The following is a 23,269-nucleotide window of genomic DNA, read 5'->3' as shown; positions in this document are numbered from 1 at the left end:
AGAAAGACGAATGTGGAATCTTTTTCTGGGTTTTGCCTTCTGTGTCATCAAAGCTGATAAAGTTGAAAAGTTACAATTACCAACAGTTTTTTAACCTATAAAAAGTGACGAGGACAGGAATAGAAAAGAAAGAAAATGTAAAAAATAAACATATGCATATGTATTTATTATACATAAATATGCATATATATATATTTATTTTTTTAATTTACTTTTTTCTTCTATACCTTTCCTTATTGCTTTTTGTTAGTTTTCAGCTTTGTCCACAAAAATGCAATGAATTGCTTATTCTGGGTCATAATAGCCAGTTAGCCGAGCTGCTTGTCTTGTGGCCTGGATTAGCTAGAAAGCCTTATCTTGTTTTGGGCAAACTGAAACTTGTCAGCTTTTCAATTTATCTAATAAACTAGAGGCCTGGTTCACACAATTATGCACAGGTGGGATCCCTCGGCATGGCTGGAGATCGAGGCCTATGGGGAGGGGGGGGTGGCCAGCTAGGGGAAGGGGCCCAGGGAGGTTGGCTGTGGGAGCACACTGACCACCAAAGGGCAACTCCTGCATAGAGTGTCTGCCTCCTGGTGGTCAGTGTGCATCATAGCCACTGGTCGACTGGTTGTTCCAGTCATTCTGGTTGGTTGGTTGTAATGGTTGCTTAGGCTTTTATATATATACATGCTGAGGAACAGTGAACTGCAAGTCTTTTGATTGACAAGCAGACTCCATTCTTGATGCAATAATTGCTGTTTATTAGGATATTTTAGAACTTCAGATAGTCGTTAACTTCTAGAAAATTGAATGAAGTAAATTATTCTCTCTAGAGTAAGGCAAATGATATTTTTTCCTGTAGAGATAAAAAAATTATTTCCAATGGAAAAGATAACCCTGAAAGTTATAGTTTTATTGACCTGTAGGACATTAATCACATTTGTATCTAAATTAACATTTTTTCTTTCAATGATGTCTAAATACTTCTCATGCTCCTATAATTCTTTGTATAAGTTTTACCATTCTTTTGGCTCCTTCATTAATGAGTTAAATCTTAATACATTCTCACTTAAAGACACACACACGCACACATACACACAGAATTGCACACACATACACATATGCACACACTACAATGAAATATGACTATACAGCTACCAGTATGGCGAAAAATTGAAAAATAACAACAATACCAAATAGTTATAAGGATGTAGAACAACTAGAATTCTCTTACATTACTGATAGAAATGCAAATTGAAACAATTATTTTTTAAATGAATTTGTTAATATCTATTAAAGCTAAATATATCTACTCCTAGGCATATAGTCAACAGAAATCCATGAGTATTTCTACCAAAAGCAAACATAAAGAAGTTTATATAAACTTTATTTGTGAAAGCCCCAAACTGGAAGCAACCCAATGTCCATAAATTGAATAGATAAATCATAATATAAATATACAATGGAAATCTACACGCTAATTTTTAAAAACGAATAACTGATACATGCCACCACATAGACCTAACATTAAAGGAAAGAAGCCAGGCGCAGAAAGCTACATGATGTATGATTTAATTTACACCAAGTTCAAAAACAGAAACGCTTGTCTCTGGGATAGAAATCAGGATTGTAGTTACCCTTGGGCGATACTAAAAGGGAGGACTCCACAAAGAAGTGTTCAGCGTGTTGGAACTACTCTGTATCTTGATCTGGCATGCATACAGAATACACATGTTAAAAAAGCATTGACCTATATTTGTGAGACATGTGTACTTTTCTGTATGTTATAACAATTTTAAAAGAAAAAATAAATGAATTTTGGATAGCTCACAGGCTCTCCAGGGGGTTGGGGGTGGGGCGGGAAAGAAAACCAGACTTCAGGCTGTAAATCCAGGAACAGTGTCCATTTGAGTCACAGACTGGTCCATTAAAGACTCTTGTGCTGCCACTAAGCATAGCCACTACAGCTCACATCTCTTAGAGTGCTAACGCTAGACATTGAATACTGCCTCTCAAAACCACAGCCACCCCTGTCTCTATACCACCTTGCCCGCACCCTGGCCAGAATGGATTAGGCAAGACTGCTCACTTATGACCAAGCTGGCAGTTCAAAGTCTGGGGCAGGATATCAGATTGGCAGAGCCTCAGTAATTACCCCTTAGTTGCAAGGGAGGTTTAGAGAGAGGGCACCTGCTACTATTTCATAAACTGGGGGATTCCTCAAACATAAGATGGGCATTCCAATAGGAAGCATCCTGAAAGCATAACACATCTGCACAAGGTAGGTAATTCAATTTGTCCACAAATACTTGGCAGTGTGTCCATGTGGAGAAGCCATTGTGATATTGAAGGAAATTCCTTGGGTTGTTTTTCTATTAGATTGTTGTTGTTGTTTTTTTCCACTTAATTGCAGGAAGAGAAGGAATTTGTGCCCATTCAGGGTGGAGCTGATAAGAAACTAGGTTCAGATCTTAAATAGCACATCCGTGTTTTTTTTCTTTTCAGACCAACATGAGTTCACTTTTCTTTTTATAGGTTTATTAAAGGCAAGAATAATGATCCTAACTACCTATTTCTTATCAGAAAATGATTTATCACTTTTAATAATGAACTTGAACCACCAGAATACTTAATAACGGCAGTAGGTTCCAGCTTGTGGAGGTGGCAGACCATCAGTGTCTTGCCTCCACAGCTCCCTTCTTGCCACTGTTGCAAAACTACTAATGGCCCAAGATTTATGCCCTGGGGTATAGCTGCAACAGCGAAAACAAGAACAAAATGAACTTGGAGGCTGTTGTGCTGATGAGGAGTTGACAAGCAGTTCTGGAAACATTTCACTTTGCTAAAGTTAGTTTGAGAAAGCAAGAAATGACAGATTAATTTTAAACAATGAAAAATATTGTTTTTCATGCAAAGATGGAGGATAGCTGTGAAGTCAGGTACTGGCTAGAATTTAGCCAGAATTACAAAGGCCGCTTCTCAAAACAGTGGAGATGACATGCTCGGAGCATTATTATTATTATTTTTAAATATGTTTTATTGTTTTTTTACAGAGAGGAAGAGAGAGGGATAGAGAGTTAGAAACATCGATGAGAGAGAGTCATTGATCAGCTGCCTCTTGCGCATTCCCTACTGGGGGTGTGCCCGCAACCAAGGTACATGCTCTTGACCGGAATCGAACCTGGGACCTTTCAGTCCGCAGGCTGATGCTCTATCCACTGAGCCAAACCAGTTTCAGTTTCGGCATGTAGCCTTTAATAATGGCAAAGAGCGGGGGCACTCTATGCATTTGAAACAAGTTCTAAAGGTACTATAAATGGGGTTTATGGAATAGAGCCACTAGAACTGCCTGGGTATATGTAAAGATGTCAGCAAATACCTGTGCCTGAACTTAGAGCATTCTAAAAGGACTTCCCTACCTTGAATAATATATTAATTGAACAAGAAGAAGATATTGGCTCTTTGATTATAGTATTCATACAGCTTTATGATTTCTGAAGAATATCGATTTGTTGTTGTAAAACTGAGTACAAATAAAATTCCACATGTATTAGTACCAGTATAGCTGGGAATTGAACCAAGGGATGTAGCTAAGATGAGAATTTTCTGAACGCATGAGGTCTTGGCTAACAACATCTCTGATAAAAAGCCCTTTCCAGAATCATAGACACATTTCTGTAGGGCTTTTCTGAGCTCAAACTGCATTAATCGTGTTATCTGTAGATACAAAGACTTTCTAGCAATGTTATTCTCAATATTTAGAGGTTATAGCAGGCACAAAAAGTTTACTTTTGTTAAAACTGCACACAATTCATGCTACCCACTTTTTATTCTATTCTAGTCAAGGATCTGTTGGTTGAAAGTGATAGAGTCCAGTCAAAGTAAAATAAGGAGGAAGGCAAATTATTTGCTCACTTAACATGGAAGTTGGGAAGCTAGGCTAGTTTTACCAGCAGACATCTGTCTTTTCCCATCTCTGCTTTCCTTTTCTTTGTGTTGACTTCCTCCTCTGATGGGCTTTCTCTAGCTGGTGGGAATATTGGCTGGTGTAGCTCCAAGCTTAGTTGGTCCTTATAACGCATAATCCCAGAAGAGAGAGCAGATTTCTTTCTTCTGCTCTCAGTATCAATATTTGAAAAGAACTCTGACTGACCTAGCTGAGTCAGATCCCAGCAGGTGATTGTGCTGTGCATGTGTGTGTGTTGGGGAGATGGAGATCCCCTTCGATAAAGTGACAAGAGGGGACAGAGAAGGGAGATGGTGAGCAGAGCTCTGGGGGGCTGTCATATGGGAATCCCAGGCTTGGTGGGTGAAATGAGGGGTTAGTGTGAGGAAAGAATAAGTGGTGCAGAGGCCACATTAGCTGCCATACTATCTCATCTCCCACCTTCCTAGACTTCCTAGATGAGACAGACCCATGTCCCAGATCATTGGCCTTGGACACAGTATGATTTCGGGGGCAGGGTAAAAGGCCTTTCTGTTTAAAATATATATTGCCAGTTGCACAATGTTTCTGGAGTGAATTTCACTCATGGGAAAGCAATTCATTCGAGGTTAATCTATTACAGCTTTTTAAAAAAGCCCCAAATGCAAATAGTCTGATTCATGTGAGTATTAGTCAACCATAAATGACTGCTTTCTGTAACCGTCTGGAGGTCAGAAAGGAGGAATGCCCAAGGCTCCTAAGAAGGGGGAGGAATACCCAGTGGACTAGCCTCTGCCCACATTGGGCCCAGGAGCTATGGGTAAAGAGAGACTAGCTGTTGTTGAAGAAATGCTGACAGGAACTGAGGTCTTATCTTAAAAGAAAAAAAGTCCACTTAGGGGCATTGGGGTCAAGGTCCTTGTCATTGGACTTCCCCTATGCTGTAGAGATCAATTTTAGTGGCTCATTCTGGGAAACATGGAGCACTTGGCTGTGTAGTGAGTTTTGTCATTATTTAGACTCAAAGGCTTTCTTTTGTTTCCAGGGAACATGGTCTCAGTCTATAGAATAAAATAAACAAAAGAAAATTCTTTGTTCTATTCTCCAAGTTCACTTATGTCTCTGGGTAAATGGCACAGAAGTAAAGGGTACCCTATTATGTAATGGAAAAATTTAAAAATGCTTATAATTTTAAAAAGCTTGTCTAGAGCTCATCCTAAATCAGATTTCAACTTATCAGGCTTTTTTTGTTTGTTTGTTTGTTTGTTTTGTTTTTTCTTTCTGTTTTTTGCTGATGCTGTGTTGTTGTTGTTGTTTACCTTGAAAACATTGGGGATTCAGTTACAAAATGCATTCCTGAATTTTTTGCTTGAAAATCAGGATACCATAGAAATAATTGACACTAGCTTTCAAAGCAACTTGGAGGTACAACTTACCAGCTAATGAATATTTGCCAATAAATGCATGGAGTTAAGGGATCTTCCAGTGAATAGGGACCTCCCATCCATGCAGGACACATACATATTGTTGGACACTGCTCCTATTTGTCCCTGAAAGCAGTAGCCACCTACCATCTGCCTAGCTGTCCTGTCAGATTTGCCTGCCCTTATGTTGTCTTATTTCAAATATCAACACTTGCCCTTCAATGTCTTGAGTGACATTAAAGAGAAAAATAAATCCCAGAATTCAACAAGGCAAAACAAATATTTATGAAAGGAATTTCACGAAGGGACCAAGGGACATCCATATGTACAAAAACCCAGAGGGATTTCTGGAGGGTCTGATAATGTGCTTAAGCTGTGCCATTAGAAAGATGTGGTTTCCAACCTCGACAAATCACTACCTCTCCGAGGCTCATCTAATAGAATAAGTGATAATCATGACTACTTAGGGGGCAAGTTGAAGAAATAATGTCTGTGCAAGTGTAAATCTTGGACAGGCTGAAGCCTGGACCTGCTGAGGGGCGTGCCTGAAAAAATAACCGTCTCTTCACCCAATCTCGTGCTTGTTCCTTGTGATCAGGCTGAATTCTAGTCTGGCTTCTCAAAAGACAGGTGAAAGGGCAACCTGGGAGAGTATCAAATACCTGTGAGAATGGCAAAGAAGGCCCCTCACCTGGGAGAATCTTGCTCTGAGCAGTTGGCAGTAGCTACGGTCTGTGTGTGTGGGGGGAAAGGGGGGCGAGTGAGGCTCTCGGGAGTTAATGCCTTTCTGGTAGCCGAGTGTTATCCTTCAGTGTTTAACCACTTCCCAAATTTCCTTATCATTTGCCACTGAAGAAGCTTTAAACCTTGTGTGTCCATTGGAATTTTTCCTCTTTTCTCATCACTATCATAGAGGCACCCTCAATGTGTAAATGCTTGGCAAATCCAGAAGCCCAATGGAAGTTTGTTTCTTTCTGTAGCCCACTCTGTCAGACCCTCCTCCAAGCCTACATGAAGGGGGTTCACCTGCGGAAAGGGCATCCTAGTTTCTCATGGCTTCTTTTATCTACCTCAACCCTGTCTTGCGAACACTCTCTAACATCCCTTCTCATCCATGTGGGTATATCCTTTTCACATTCCCAATTTCAGTCCCTCCCCGCTTTTAAAGAAAATCTGAGACAGGACTTCTGGACTTGACCTGCAGCAAGGAAAACAAATGATGCCTAGAAAGTGAGACTCAGTTGGAGGAAGAAGCAGTTAGTCTGGAGTAGCTCTCTGCTATGGTGTCAGAATTGTCCGAGACCTGATATCCACTTAACTCCATCTCTACATCTCCATACTCACCTGCGGAGGAAGATAAGGCAGCAGGTTGTGTAAAATAATAGGAAAAACCTCCCATCCAGTCCTCCTCACTCATCCCTCCCCCGTCCTCTTGATTCACCAATTTATACAATAAATGTTGAGTGTCTGCCATGCACTGGTACTGTTCTAGATAATGAGGGAAGAACTGTGTGTGTGTGTGTGTGTGGGGCGGGGGGGAATAAAGGACAGACCTGCCCTTTACATTCTAGCAGAAGAGGGGAAGATAAATGATAAACAAGATAAGCAAGTAAACTAATGTGTCAGGTGGTTAAGTGCTATGGAGAAAAATGAGGAATAGAGAGAGTTGCAGGGGATAGTTTGCAGTTTTTTAAAAAATATATATTTTATTGATTTTTCACAGAGAGGAAGGGAGAGGAATAGAGAGCTAGAAACATCAATGAGAGAGAATCATCCACCAGCTGCCTCCTGCACAGCCCCTACCAGGGAAGTGCGCACAATCAATGTACATGCCCTTGACCAGAATCGAACCTGGGACTCTTCAGCCCCCAGACCGACGCTCTATCCATTAAGCCAAACCGGTTTCTGCTAGTTTGCAATTTTAAATCAAATTTAAAATGAGCCTATGGAGATCTAGGAGCACAACTTTCTGGAAAGCAGCCAGTACAAAGGCCCAGAGGCCAGAGATTTTATATTTGAGAGCCAAGCACAGCGGCTGGTGTGCTGGAGTAAGGTGAGCAGACCAGGGTTAGGGAATGAGGGCTGAGAGATTAGGATCAAAGAGATGAGATTATGCAGTGCCTTGGAGGCCACAATAAAGATTTGGGTTTCTATCCATATGAGATGGAAAGCTAGGAGCACAGGAGTGTAGATCTGATTTGTGTTCAAAGGGATTGCCTTGGCTACCCTGCTGAGACTAGATTAGAAGGAGGCAAGGGCAGGGCCCGGAGACCTGTAAGGTTGCCATAACCATTTTCCAGATGAGAAATGATGTTGGCTGGGAATAAGGTAGCTGTGAGAAATGTCTCATATTTTGAAACTCGATCCAGTAGAATTTATTGATGGATTGAATATATGATGTGAGGAAAAAGATGGAGGTGGAGATGGCCCCAAAGCTTTTGGCCTGAGAAACTATAACAGTGGAATTGCAATTCAATCATAGAACAAGATCACTGAAAGCTTGGGGTTCTGCTCCTTCGGGCTGGGACTATGGTGTGTCTAAGAAGTCTAATTTAATTTGGGAGACTTGCCAATTTTATCCTTCTTTTAAACAAACCAAATAACAAATATGTCAAATTGCAAAGCAAAAAATTAAAAGATTTATTGAAATAGGATGATCGCATATGCCTAATGCAAAGAAGAATCTAACAATTCTTTCTTTTCTTTCTTTTTTTTTTTTTTTTTAACGAAGTATTTCCTTCTTACCTAAGTGTGCTTAAGTGACTTTCCCAAGCATGGAAGCAAAACAAATAAATCTCAAAATTTGGTGCTATCTATTAACTTTCATGAGGCAACCATAATTATTTTTAAATGTTGCTTCAGAACTGCTGAATTTCACAAACTTAAATGCTCTTGGCCACATGCAATCCTTACTCCTCACAAAGGGCAAAAAAGATAAGGAGGAAAAAGCATAATTCAAAAACGTAGGGTAAAGGAATTTTTCTGACCATAGGGCAAAGCAATGGAACCAATTCTCTAGCTATTGTTGTGTCTCTTGTTCTCTCCCTCCATACATTTTTGAATAATTTTTAATCCATTTACTATTGTGTTTAACTGTATGTGACCAGAAGCACTGAATGTATTTTTATCACATTTTGGACCAATTTTCATGAGGAATAGTGCAAATGTTCTCCAAAATATACCTTCTCACAAGAAAGATAACCTTAAACAGATATATAAGATAAAGCCCCAAATGAAAATGGCAGCTTTCTGTTGATTACACTGAGTCGTAGACTACATACCTTTACTGGGGGACAGTGAGCAGCTAGGGACTGTTGGGGGCTTTAGCTGGCCTTTGGTCTCTGCCAACACCAGGCCCTCTCCCAGGTAAACCTATCGCCCACTGAGTGCTCTCAGCTTCAAGCCAACATCTCCACCTGGTCCTCAGCCATCCCATGTCTCCAGTCAAACTGTTATTCACAAGGTCCTTGTACATAGAATTTCCAAATGTGCAACTGGCAAGAGACCCTTCATCGGGAAGGTAGAGTGGTGAGTGTGGTATAAATTGGAGTTAAGGCTTCTTTTTTATTTTGTTGCTAAAATATATTATACATGATTTTGAGAATAAGGTTGGATTCATCTAAAGCAACATTAAGAAACAAAGTAATAGCAGAAAAGAAAACCTTAATATAAGTATGTGCTAAATGAGAAAAAATTGTATTGAGTAGACATCCTTCAGTATTTAGATGGTATTGTGGATAATCTTAATCTAGATATTCCCCCAGAGATCTTGAGGTTCTTTGTAAGTACTATACTTATTTACATAGATTTAAAAAATGGTTCATTAAGTGGAAATAATTTATATAGAAAAATCTATGTTTGCAAAAATATCCTATATAATAAAAGGGTAATATGCAAATTGACTGAATGGCTGAGGGACCAGTTGCTATGACGTGTACTGATCACCAGCGGGGGGGAGAAGGGGGCGCGGATGCTCAATGCAGAGCTGTCCCCTGGTGGTCAGAGTGCTCCCACAGGGGGACTGCCGCTCAGCCAGAAGCCAGGCTGGTGGCTGGTGAGCACAGCAGCAGTGGTGGGAACCTCTAAGAATGTTCGACTGCCAGACATCCCCCAAGGGCTCCCAGACTACAAAAGGGTACAGGCCAGGCTGAGGGGACCCCCTGCCCCCCAGGCCTCTAGTATTTATATAAAATAGAAATATATGGGAAAATATTCATTCATATAAAATGTTCATTCATATAAAAGTTGGCACATTTATCTCAAATTGTTTCAATAGAAAGTGAAAGAGATTGCTTCAGGATTGCTTGTCTATAACGCTGTCAAAAAATTAATTTAACAACAGTTTTTTAAATGCCTACTATTCTTTGGTTCTTATATTTTTCAGAACAGTGGAGGTTGTTGTTAGGGATGTTACATTCAGAAGTAAAGCTCTAATTTCAGAGAGCCCTTCTTTAAGTTCTAATATGTTGGAAGTGAATATGCTGCTTAAGCTTAAATTCAGTTTACAAATGAAATATAAGGGAAGAAATAATAGAAAAACAAAGAAATCCCTAAAGTGTGACATTGCTTTAAGAAGAATAAAAACAATTTTCAGTGAGATACTTCAAGCATGCGCCATCCCATTCCCAGAGAGCTTTTGATTTCCATGTTGCAGAGCACACCATACCACTTCAAGGTCATTTCACACATCCCTCTTCACTTCTCTGACTTCTTCTGTCTAGCATGGGCTGATATAATTCAGCCACTACACAGTAACCAGTATGAGGCGTTACTGCTTCAATTTCAACCACTCTGTGAGTTCCTTCATACACCTTTTGTTCCTATATACAAGGGAAAAGAAGAGATGTTAAATGGTTTTCAGTAAGTCACTGGTTTGCTCTATTTTTGATACAATTGATAAGTTATTCCCGGTCACAGTAGTAGGTGGGTTGCTTCCCGGTCACAGCCTCCTGCTCCAGAGTCCTGGAACACAGCCTAATACAGAGGCAGGTCAAGTGACTGCGTAGGTACTACATGAGGGCTGCTGGTTGACTGACCCAGTGGTCAGTCTTTTTGTCAGGAATTTGAAGTGTGCAATGAGGAGAATTGAGTAGGTTTGGAGACAGCTGTAGACATGCAACATGTGACCAAAGAGAGGCAGAGTAGTGTTCTTGAAGACTTGCTTCTACATTTCTCCTTCCTAGCCATTACAAAGCTGAGCAGCACTTTACACTTGCTTCTGGCTGTCCCTAAGATTGCTTGTTATTTCCCAATTAAACTCCTCCCCTCCACTAACCTACTTTCTACTTGAACCAGTTTGAATGGGTTCTGTTCCTTAGAACTTACAGAACTCTGTCTTAGATGGCCACCACTCCCCCCCGCAAAAAAGGGGAGGAATTCAATTAACCACCATATCCAAATAAAGGCACTGACAATGAATTAAAATATCACAGCAAAATGACACAAATATATAATGCTCTGGCTCAAAAGCCACTTAAAAACAAGATGTGGAAAGTCCATAAAAATGAATATTTGTGGCCGTCAAATGGAAGTAAATATTGTTAATACCAATCTTTAGATGTGCAGGGAAGATCAACTGAAGACAAGCTGAGTGACTGAAAAGATGCAAACACACATGAATATACATGGATTCTTAATTTAATGCCACGCACTAATTCCTCATCAATAAGGGTGAAGGTGAGAAGAAACTAAAAAAAAAAAATCTCGGGAAAAATGAAAAGGAATAGAAGAGCAAGAGAGAAGACATATTTTATGACTAAAATGTGAGTCAAATGAACAAAAGAAAAAAATACCAGAATTATCTATTCATCTGAACTTACCTTTTCTAGTGAATTATTAATTATAAAGACTCGGTATACTATCTCATAGTAATTTTCCATTGATACATTTTTTCCTTTTTGGTTTCTATATGGTATCTTTGGAGGATGGAGAATCACCAACAAGGATCCATTGACTTGGGTTATATTCATGCTTGGAGGACCTATTTTTGCTGGAGAAAGAATAGGAAATTTTGATAAATCATTAAAAAATGTAATATTCCACATGGTTACATTATGCATAATAATAATTATTAAACTTAGAGACATGCCAAAAATCATTATGAAGAGATATTGCTGATGCCTAAAATATAAATATCAGAAAAAGCTTTGAAGGTATTTTTTTTTTCAAAGACTAGTAGACTGTTTCAGCTATAAGAGTATATCTATCAATCATTTCCACATGCAGTGATTGTTTAGAAAAATGAAGCCTAAAGTTTTGTTTGTTGATTATGTTTTTATTCCCTTTGTTATATCATTTAACTTATTTTAGCTGCTTTTAATATTTCAATATTTGAAGTGCTGAATGGGTCAGTGTTCGTTGGTTCCAAATTTGCTTTTGTCCATCCTTGTGCTTTTATTGTGAGTTCACATTTAAAAGTTGATACTTTCTTTTTGTTGATTTGGTTTGAAGTTTGTAATTTTAAATTAACTTTTTATGGACCTATAAAATAGATTAAGACAAAAAATAAATCATGAGGATATGGATCTACAAATTGTCAGCTACCACTCAGATCAAGAAACAGGACATTACTAGCACTCAAAAACCGCCTCTATGTTCCCTCCAAGTATTTAACCCCAGAAGATAGCCACTATTGTCCTGACTTCTATTTACATATACATTAATTTTCAGAATCATATCATATAAACTTTTTTGTGTGCCTGGCTTCTTTTAATATATATATTTCAACCCATAATTTTATATAATCTGGCCACTCAGTATATATATACTGAGTGGCCAGATTATTATGACCACCTGACATTTGTATGCAAATTAGCTGTACACTGCATTGTATGGGATATGGAAGCCAAAGGCCTATTTGAACACCTTTGCTGTCTGCAGTTACCAAGATAAAATGTCTCCAATTTGCAAAGGAACACAAGGATTGGACAGTTGAGCATTGGAAAAAAAGTCATGTGGTCGGATGAATCACATTTCCAGTTGCATCATGCAGATGGCAGAGTGAGAATTTTGAGGAAACAGCATGAAAGCATACACCCCACATGCATGAGTACAACCCTTCAATCTGGTGGGGGCAGTGTTAAAATTATACATTGTAATTTTAGTGTAGTCCTATTTATTAGTTATTTCCTTCATCACTAGTACTTTTGAACTCTGGTTCAAATATGTCATGTATTTGACTCTGTAACCTGGTACAACCTCAAGTTGATGTTTTCTGAAACATGAAAGCTGAAAATACTTGAATCTCAGATCTTTTTGAACTTGGGAAATTCTTGATTCCTAACTGAGTCAAAATGGAAACATACAACTTTCATTGTTTCTCTTCTTTGATGTCAAGGCTTTCCTGAGTCTGTTCTTTTATAGAGAATTATTGGTGCAGTGGATTGGGCTTGAATTTCATGTTATTCCAAGAAAAGATGTTCTGGATACCATGGATTGGTTTGCTTAATTCTCATTCCACTCCTACTAGTTGAATTGGAAAACTATACCTTTTTCTAAACATTTGCATTTTGGCCATGATCCAATTAGTTTGGCTCTAATGGGACATAGCACCAGTTAGATCATTAGGCAAGTGAGGTAATAATGCTGCAAGTTTTAAGATACATCTTCTTTTATCCTTCCCTAGGGTAACTGAAAACTGGAGAAAGATAAGTACAGACCATTTGGCCAATAATGGACCCTGATCCTGAGTTGATAGTAATCCTTGGGGACTCAGAATGCATCGTGTGTTCTTGTAGCTGTCAGGTAATAAAAGCAGATTCAATGAGATATACATGCCAACTGACAGGATCAATGCCCATTTTGGTTTTCTGAGCTGTAACATGAAAGTTATTATGGGATGAAAGGTCAAATGGAAGCCAATGGGATTCCTTTGAACAAAATTAAAAATCAAAAGTACTGTTGTATCCCAGGGGAAACAGCAGAGATTCGTGCATCAAAAATACACCTTGGTTCTAGCTGGTTTAGCTCAGTGGATAGAGCTTTGGTTTGCGTATTGAAGGATCCCAGGTTCACATGCCTAGTTAAGGGCTCATGCCCAGGTTGTGGGATTGATCCCCAGTAAGGGGCATGCAGGAGGCAGCGAATCATGCGGGGCTTGATGGGGGTGGGACTGGCTGGGTCTAGGTCTTGTGTGATTTCGAGGCACACATGGGTAGGCAGGAATTTGACTCTGGGTCCTGTGGCATGTCCCAGACTCTGACAGGAGGAAGATTTTCATATACATTTTACTAATTTTCTTTCATCTCTGACACTTCTATTATAGAGAAAGGGCAAATAGCAATATTAAAATAGTTCCTCTAATTAATTCCCTTTTAATGCACACAAATTTCATGCACCGGGCCATTAGTTGAATAATAAAAGAGATAATTGTAAATGCACTCAGGTGGTGACCATTGTGTGATTCATTATAATACGGTAACTGTTCTGGAGCCAATCAACCCAGCCTTTAACATATAGTTCCTTCCTTTGTCCAATAGTTAGAAAGTATCAGAAAAATTTCCTTTCACTTGGCTTACTTTCATTTTATTAAAATATTTTCTTTTTATTGATTTCAGAGAAGAAAGGAGAGGAAGAGAGAGATAGAAACATTAATGATAAAAAAGAATCATTGATAGGCTATCTCCAGCATGCTCCCTACTGGGGATCAAGCCCACAACCTGGGCATGTGCCCTGACCAATAAGTCATACCGGCTGGGCTCACTTGGCTTTCATTGTCATCCTGGCTCTCTGTCACAAATAATCTACAGTCATTGATCCTTTCACAGGATATCCTGTTGGTTCACTAAATTGATCACATGATACTGATTACATTTGGTTGGTTAAAGTACTAGGCACTATAATTAAATGTTGTAATTAAATTTCCTCTGCAGTTTGTTAGAGACATTTCCTCTCAAGTGAAAGACAAGTTGCTTTACTTTGCTCCCCCTATTACTAAGAAACATTCACTGGCTCGTTGGACCTCTATGAATTTTGGATGAAACACATGTCACATTTACTTGTGCTATGCATTTTCAAAATATCCCATGAAATTTTGAACTTTTGAGCTTTGATTTCTCCACATTCACCTCATGTTTTGTAATTAAAAAAAGTCAGGAAAGTGTTTCTGAGAATTAAATGAGGACCTCATACCCTGCTGATGAGAATGTAAAATGGTACAGCTGCTTTGGAAAACAGTCTGGCAGTTCCTCAAATGATTAAACATAGAGTTACTATGTGACCCAGCAGTCCTATTCCTATGGTATGTGCCACCAAGAAATAAAAACATATGTCTATATGAAAACTTCTACACGAATTCCTACAGGAGCACTATTCATAATGGCCAAAAGGTGAAAACAACTCAAATGTTCATCAGCTGAGAAATGGATAAACAAAACGCAGTCTATCCATATTCTAAAATGTAATTCTGTCACAAAAGACAGGAAGTACTAAAGTATGATGCAATAAGAGGAACCTTGAAAACATACTTACGGAAAGTGGCCAGTCACCAAAGACCACATATGAAATGCCAAGAACAAGGTACTTTGTAGATACAGAAGTAGATTAGTGGTTGTGTAGGGCTAAAAAGCTGGAGAAGTAAAGGGATAGAATGGTGATAGCCAGTGTGTATGGAATTTCTTTTTGAGGTGGTGAAAATGTTCTAAAATTGAGTGTGGATGATGGTTATACATAGTTGTGAATATACAAAAAAAATGAATTGTACACATTATAAGGGGTGTGAATTGTATCTCAATAAAGCTGCTTTGAAAATCTAGATGGAGGCAGGGAAGGCCCACTTCCCTAGTGTCCCATACTTGCTTAGTAGGCTCATGAATAAAATGGTTGTGTGAAATGGATGGAGGCTATAGACTCAACAATATGGACTTCTTCTTGCCAAGGCTGGACTGACACTACTGAGTGTCCAAATTCCTCGTAAGATTAACCAACCCTAGTACATGGTTCATTTTATATAGTAGATATTTTTATCTCTTTCCATGGGGAGGGGGCAAGTGGCATTGGAATAGAATGTAGTTATCAGCAGTCCCCCTGGTTATCCCTTACCATGGATGTAATAAGGACTGTCTTATGCATGAGCATGCTACCCCATACTCCATTGCTTATGACAGAAGAACTAAGTTAATACGAAAGAAGTGAAGCCTTACCATATATTCTATCTCAGCAATGGGGCTTTTTAGGAAGTAAAGTGGATAATTGAAAACTCAGTTTGGGAGACAACTCATTGGGAAGTTGTGTAGGAATTCATATTTGCTCTAATCTTGTGACTAATATATGGCGCTGTTTTCCCCATAGACAGAATTCACTGGTTTAAGATACAAGACGTGGTGGTGGTGGGAGAAGCAATTCTCATAGCAACTGATTCATGAAATGGTTGTTTCCCATACACTTGATTCTTAATCATTCTGGCTAATAACAACAATAGTTTCCAATACTTGAAAGTTAAGGCTGCCTCCTAACTGTTTGAAGCTCTTGGTGCCATTTAACCAACAAGGCGAAAATAAGGTCCATGTGTTGTCTGGGACAATTGGTTCTGATTATCAAAAGGAAATGGAATTGTTATAGACACATTGGGGTCAGGGAGAAGTATGCCTGATATCCCTTGAGGTGCCTCCTAGAACTCTCTATTCTGTGATTTAAAACGAATGTAAGATTATGTCCAGTTTATACAAGAAAGACCAAAAGAACTCAAACTCCTCATGACTAAAGAGCTGAGCTGCTGGCTAGAAAGAAAGTGAACATTGAATTGATAATGAGAGAGGAAATTAAAAATATTAACTACAGCTTCATGACTAGTTGCAATTTTGAGGACTATAATATGTAATACATTTTCTTTCTTGTTTTGTTATGCAAATCTTTGTACATATGCATTAAACACTCTTTTCCCTTTCCCTTTTGTCTACTCTTTTATATTAGGTCTGTTTGTAATGATTTATTTCATAATTTACATCTTTGATTATAATATTATTCTGGGATTATGATTAAAATTAGAAAAAGAATATACATCATGGAGATATGGATAAAAGAGCGAACTTTTGGTCTCCCCGTCAGGGAGGTAACAAAAGTCTTAATTTCCTCAACAGAAATTCTTCAAATGAGTATTTTCAGGAATTTAATCCCCATTATTTAGGAAGGGTCTCGGGTGGTACAACTCCTTTCTGCTGTCTAAAACTATTTTTATTTTTATTTTTATTTTTACCTAGGAGGTAACAGTCTGGCAGAGGGACAGAGTGTCAACTCTGCAGTCAGATGCAGAAGAATTTGAATCCTGATCTGGTTAGACAGGCTGGGCAACTACTGAAACCTCTGTGCCTTCATTTCCTGGGCTGTGAAGTGAGGGTAGTCACAGCCATCTTCTGGCATTGTTCTGAGTATTTGATCAAGTGAGATGATGGTGTGGACCTCTGTAAAGCACAGAGCCTCGCAACTAGACACACTCTAGAAAGGCTATTCAAGGGCAGGAAAAGCAAATGCAAAGAAACTCACTTTCCCACCAGGGAATGAACCGCCGTGTCATGGTCCAGGCTGAGTGGGTCCCCGCCACAGCCGTCCTCACCCTTGCGTAATAAGCCTCCCGAACATCTGAAGTTTCGTTGGTAAGGTCACAAAATAATTCTTGAATACCCCAACAGTCCTCTTTATTTTTCCATTGTATCTGTCCATAGCTATAAAAGGGAAAAGACAAGTTTGAGTGTCTTCTTTCTGTTGAAGGAGTCTGCAGTTTTCTCGGTCTATTAATATGTTAGACTGGTTGAAAATTGCCCTACAGTATCAGTACTATTGTGAAAGCTATGGCTACTCTTAAGTATCCTTAAGAAGATTTCTTCTTGGTCAACCAAAGTGTTCTCTTGATGAAAGATAAACTCAAACCCAGCACCTTCTGTATCACTAGCATAGGGCTTGTTTTTTTTTTTTTTTTTTTTTTTTTAATACTTTGTGAAGTTTTTCTTCTGGTTTGTGAACCAACTTTTATTTTTGAGAACTGGCTCTCCACATCCTTAATGCTTCTGAGGATTCAACTCTGTGGTTTTCTTTGCTTCTCATCAGCTTGCTGTTGAGTAATGTGGCTGATTCTGAGAAGTTGCTACTACTTTTTAATCTCAGATGATGCTTACCCAACATATATGATCAATTTCTTTATTGGAAATAGAGTGGGGGTTGTACTGAGTGCTAAGTGAGGAGCTGGAAAAGAGAGAGGGGTACCCATTAAAATTGTTAAAAAGGCAGAGACAGAGAGGCTGATTCATCCTGAAGCTAGGGGATGGTGTAACAGCTAAGGGGAAGAATAATGTTTACATCGTTACCATCACAAATCAGAGAAAATGCAACCAGATAACGGTGGGTGCAGAACAGGAATTAGAGGCCAGGAGAAAGGCATCAAGGTATTTGTTGAAGGACTTGAAATCTATGACTTTCTAACCATCGGAATATTGCTGATATCTTTACTTCGTAAACTATATGATAGCAGTTTCAGTATATCAGAAGATACCATAAAAAAAGAACCAACAAGATAGATTAAGCACAATTTAATGTTTTTTAATTGTTATTTAATGATGAGAAATTGTCTTTGCTCGCTGAATTTAGCTATAATGACTGGTCTCTCTATTAATGGGATACCTTATTTTTTGTCCTAACCCAAATGGGACAGATATTAATTATAGACCCATGTGAACTGGATAGAACCAAAATGAATGATTTCAAAAATACAAATCTGCATTGTGCTGGTGATAATACCACAGAGCTAAGAAGGGACCCAGGTAGTCTGAATTTTACACACGTGTGGGAGCCTTTGTTAAGAAAAAAAATTACAAATGTAAAATTCTTCTGTGTTGCCTTAAAGTTTAACCTTCATTAGTATCATGATAAAACAGCTCCTAATCCACCTTTTGTATTAGACCACAAATAGGCCCACTCTGGACCTGTTTATGCTGCCTAAGGAGGAAGGACAAGAAGGAACACTCCGCCCACCTCCCTACATGCTGGAAGCATCTCCAGCCATGCACGGATCTGTTTTTGAAATGGAGAAATCTTTATGGTAAAGCTTTGTAAATTTTACCTAAATGTAAGAAAAGCCGCACTAATTACGAACTGATAAAATTCTAGGAATATTCCTTCTGAAGTTAGTGAGAGGTTGATGAATGGAAACCTTGGACCTTGGACCTACTCAATGCTGGAGAGACATGATGAATTTATGGAATAAAAAATTGTTATTTTGGTCCAGAGCTACACCTGGTTTCTAAATGTATGACGGAAAACCTTCAAAATAAACGGTCCTATTTCCTGTCTCATGCTGTCAGCACTGCAAACTATGGAAGAGAGGAAAGAGCCTCAAAAATTCCCCAGGAAATGCTTGAGTGAGGAAAACCTGCCATTTGCAAATCAGAAACCCTCTGTTCCAGGCCTCGGTCCAGAAAAGGAGATGATCCTATCTGAGGTTTGGCAGTGACCCCGCAGAACTAGCTTGAAGCTCACATGAGAGAACACGCAGCAGCACGTTCCAGTTCGTGTTCACACTTACAGGAGTCATTAATTGTGAAATGCATTTTCTAGAATAGTAAACACATTCTAAGAAAATGACATTTACGTTGAAGATATATTTTACACACTGACCTCCATGTGTCCCACAACTTCTTTTTCAGTACTAATCATGTCAACTTGTTGACGTGTCTGCTGTGTGCAAAGCAAGCTGTTTTGAACACGCGCTGGACAGTTATTTGAGTGCCCACTATGTGCCAGACTGCGGTGACACCAAAGGCCGAGCCTGCAAGGTTGTGGTGCTAGTTTTTCACGGGATGACATATGCCCCCAGCATTTTGCACCACATCATGCACTTTGTGTCAACAGGTGGCCTTCAGGGGAGAGAAGACAGTCCTGTCCCTTACCTCTGCTTTTTTCTCAGTCTCTCTGAAACTGGAAAAAAAATGCTCAGATTCTTACATTCCATTGCATTTTAGAAAATGTTCTCCCGGTGGCCAGGTCTATCAGTTGGAGGAAACTCAAATTACTTACATTTTGTATTGTACAAAGTAGATGCTGCTGCTGCTGCTGCTGCCAGAAGCCCTCTCAGGCTGCCAGTGCAAAATGTTGTAGAAGTTCCGGGACTGGAAATGCACTCTCTGAGGCTTCAGAGACTCAGGGGCTGGGTGAGTTTCTAAAATAATAGAGAAGGGAAAACACTGAACATTAAATGAGCATCATTGTTAACGTAGTTTTCAATGTGATACCTGAGTTGGGATTCGCTAAAGAAGTTGCTGTCAGTGCAGATGATGGAAGTGGAGCCCAGAAATCAACATTTTGAATCTTCGACGTGATGATTTATATGCATGCTGAAGTTTCAGGACAATTGTGTTTCCGACTATCAGCACCTACGGGATATCCTCCCATCCCATTCCCAAACCGTAGAGGAAGTGAAGAGCAGTGGAAAAATACTGTCCTTAGTCCCTTCCCCTGATGGTCATGGAGTGGAATGACTGAGATGAAAGACCCATGCCAAGACTACTCTCCCACCTCATAGGAGCCCTGTATTACGGCTGCTCTGATAGAACATTTGCCTTGGATCAATTTTGACTCTGGGATCTCAGCCCAGCACTCAGTTCTTCCTTTCTCAGGTTTTTGCTCAATCTCTGGGTCCTGCCTCAGTATCTTCCAACTCTCCCAGAGGACCTACCTATATTCCAGGTAGGCCGGCTTTGCTTCCCATTCCTGAATGTCTGCACTGATCTGCCTGCATCCTGGCTTCAAGTACCCAAGCATCAGTGCTCAGAAAAGCTGGCCCAGGCTATGAAGGGAGACTGCCCAAGACCCTGGCAAGGGCCTAGTGCCCCTGAGAAGGCTCTCAACAGCAATCATAGCAGGAAAGGATGATTTTGCCCTGGCATGGCTTGTACTTTCCACCTCAGGTCATTTGACAGGGTGATGCAGTGTTACCTGTACTTAGTCCCATGGAGGCAAGAGACCTTTGACAATACTTTATTCTAGAGCCTGAAGAAAACCAGAATGTGTCGCCCCAAAATATGCCTCTTTTGACATAAAAAACTCATTTTAAGCTGAAGGCAAGTAAGCAATACAGGCATGACCACCACCCCCACCCCTCACCCCCGTTTTCTGATTAAAGCCAGTACATGAATTCTTCTTTTACAAAGACTGACTCTTACCCACCCAGAGATGGCACCAGAAGAATCTGCCAACAAATCTCACTCCATTAGTTTCCTCTCATATATTTACTTTTTCATAGTTTCCCACCCTTGGAAGCCTAAAATTGCTTTCATTTGTCCTGTCATGTCTCTACAAATGTATTTTTATTTATTTTTTGCTTAAGATGCTACATAAGCTAGAATTCTGACCCACCGTTGTGAGTTACTCTTTGTTTAGGTTTCTCATTTGTGATGTGCTCTGTATGCATTAATAAGCTGTTTTTCTCTTGTTAATCTTTCCTTTTGTTAAGGAAACCTAAGATGGGCAAAGGTAAAGCTTCACCTCCTGAGCAGGTTCAAGGTTTCTGAAAAGGGCTAGGTCCTGACTGAAGGTTCTTCCCTTTTGCTGAAATACTCCTCCCTGGATTTCCACATATCTCAAGTTTTTGCTCAAATATCATTGAGGTGGAAGCAAATAACCTTAAACCCATAATCTCAGCTCTGAACATTCCAGATGTGTTATTTTCTAATGTTTATTTTTACCATCCAAATAGTGTTAATATTCTTATTTGGGGGGGGGCGGGGCGCGAGAGGTTTTTTTTTTGTTTGTTTGTTTGTTTGTTTTTTACCTCCTTTAGTGTATCAAATGGTGGTGTGCACTTGGAAAGAGTCTATTGCCTCCATTAATTTTGCTCACTAAGATGGTACGTAATCACTCAGATTTAATACATAAGACTCTCCTGAGTTTTTGGCAGATGACAGGCACAAATTCCTGAAGCCCTTGCCTGGAGTTGACCTGCTACCCTGAAGATAAATGATTCTGTGCCCCTTATCTATCTACAGATTTCTTCTCTTAATTTTTGTAAGACAATCATCAAAATAATAGCAAATCACTCTGTACCAGACACCGAGGGGCTTTTATCTACATTAACTCATTTACTCTGCCCGGCTTTTCTATGAGAAATGGACTGTTGTCATCTTCCTCTCTCAGACTGAAAAACTAAGCCTTGTCGGGCAGAAGGAACTTGTGTAGCAGCAAACTCCAGAGCCTGCCTGTTACCACGGAAAACCAAGTACAGAGCCTCGGGAGAGAAGAGCTACTGGAGGAAACAAAACAACTACAGGCTAGAGATGTTTCTCCTCTTCCTCCTCCTCCCAGCCGACATTCATTGAGCACGAGTGTCTATGAACATGAAACATGTTTCAGGCATGGTGCTCAAAGCTTTATATCTTACTTCATTCCCAAATCACCAGATAAAGCAGGTATTTTTATTACTATATTTACAATAGCGAAGCTGAGACTCAAAGAAGTTGCCTATCTTGCTCAAGGTTACAGACCTGGTAAGATGCAGAGCCAGGATCATTTGGGTAGCACTGAATTCCTGCCATGCTTTGCTAAGCTAGTCCTTGGCTTTACCAAGGAACAAAGACATAGTCTGCGCAACTGCACACAATACTGGGAGGTAGAGGCTTAAACTGTTTTTATATAATCAGTCACTGGGCAACTGTACAGTTTCGGGAAACTTACTTGAGTCACTCACATTGAGAGGTACCCATCTGTTAACTGGGGGTCCCAATGGCCTTGCTCAGAGGTATGTTGGGGCGATGATGGTCTCTGCTCCAGAAGAGTTCTCTGTGAATACTAAGAGCAAATTCGCACATGTTCTTTACTGACTCTATTCTGTGCCAGGCATTGCTCCAAACACTTGGCATATATTAATTCATTTAATCCTCATAATATGTACAATTCCATTTCTGCAGATGAAGACATTGAGGCACGAGAACGTTAAGTCAATTGCCCAAGTTTTCCTAAAGAGTCAATGGCAGAGCTGAAATCCAGACTCAGACAGTCTGGTTTAGGAGACTGTTTCTACCCACTAAGCTGTCATGTCCTCTGAAGGCAAAAGGAATGCTAAGGAATGCAATGGTTGTATGTTGGTCCTGTATGAATTTTGCACCCACTAGAGTAGCTACTCAGTAAGTCCATGTGGAGTTTGTTATTCAGGTTGCAGTTAAAAACTGACCCCACGTCTGTTCTGATTATTTCAAGACAGAAGGAAGCTGGAAATTTTACAAAGCCCAGAAAAGCAGCAATGCCATGTCTAACAATCCCTTGAGCACACACAGATGACAAAACTGTGAGCAATTAAAAAGAAATGAAGCGCTTACCTGCAGCACCAGTTGGGAAGAGAGTGATGAGGAAGCCTAGAAGGCAATGTTTAGGCATCATGCTTGCGAGTGTGACGGGTCAGGCAACCAGTGATCCCCTGAATGAGAGCACTGTTCTGATCAGAAGAGGAAATTAGAATCTTCATGCAGGGCATCCTCCTCTGTGTTTAACCGAGGTTCCTTGAAGCAAAACCAAATTTCACTTTTGGATGCATTTTATTAGGGAAACTATGCAAGTAAAGAATTGCTTCAAGAAAACATTTGCTGTAAGTCACTTTGAGGTGGAAGCTCATTTTTGTAGGGATTGAGGCTTCCTTAACTGTGAAAGGGGTGGGGGAGAAATCCCTGAGGATTGGCGGACTGGAGGGCAGGGTAGGGCAGGAATTGTGCAAGGTGCTCGCAGGTGAGTGAGTGGAGCAACTCATGAAATCATCAGGGAGCTTGAGCCCTGGAGGCAGAGAAGCTCCTAGTGGGTGTGATTTTGAGTGATGTGCTTGGCAGTTACGGCTATCAGAGCTCTGGCAGTGGTTCAAAGCAGGGGAGGGCTCTGATTGTTTTTCCTTTTCCTCCCTTTTTGGAAGCTCTCTGAGTAAACTTCTTGGTACATCTCATACCCTCCACACCTTCTGGCCCCCTGCAGC

At 39.8% G+C, this 23,269-nt stretch overlaps 1 protein-coding gene across 1 annotated transcript; it reads right to left on the bottom strand.

Annotated features, from left to right (window-relative positions):
* Positions 1 to 8,100: 8,100 nt before the first annotated feature.
* IL22RA2 (interleukin 22 receptor subunit alpha 2) lies at positions 8,101 to 23,044 on the bottom strand. Its single transcript, XM_084891320.1, has 5 exons — positions 22,629 to 23,044; positions 19,336 to 19,477; positions 16,813 to 16,991; positions 11,154 to 11,323; positions 8,101 to 10,154 (listed from the first exon to the last, which is right to left on the bottom strand). The coding sequence occupies exons 1-5, from the start codon at positions 22,687 to 22,689 to the stop codon at positions 10,011 to 10,013; spliced, it is 696 nt and encodes a 231-aa protein (XP_084747446.1). The 5' UTR covers positions 22,690 to 23,044; the 3' UTR covers positions 8,101 to 10,010.
* Between the last annotated feature and the right edge of the window lie 225 nt (positions 23,045 to 23,269).

The sequence above is a fragment of the Pipistrellus hanaki genome, assembly GCF_964339955.1.
Source record: "Pipistrellus hanaki genome assembly, chromosome: 7".
NCBI classification, from domain to species: domain Eukaryota; kingdom Metazoa; phylum Chordata; class Mammalia; order Chiroptera; family Vespertilionidae; genus Pipistrellus; species Pipistrellus hanaki.
The sequence above is the reverse complement of the archived record's forward strand: the minus strand, read 5'-3'. Positions and strand labels throughout refer to the sequence as shown.

Excerpts from the sequence above, each read along its gene's own strand:
- IL22RA2 (XM_084891320.1), bottom strand. The coding sequence starts at position 22,689 with ATGATGCCTAAACATTGCCTTCTAGGCTTCCTCATCACTCTCTTCCCA. Across the intron at positions 11,324-16,812 it reads GTTCATTCCCTGGTGGGAAA|CAAAAATAGGTCCTCCAAGC; the intron begins GTGAGTTTCTTT and ends TTCTTTCTCCAG. Across the intron at positions 10,155-11,153 it reads TTAATAATTCACTAGAAAAG|GAACAAAAGGTGTATGAAGG; the intron begins GTAAGTTCAGAT and ends CCTTGTATATAG.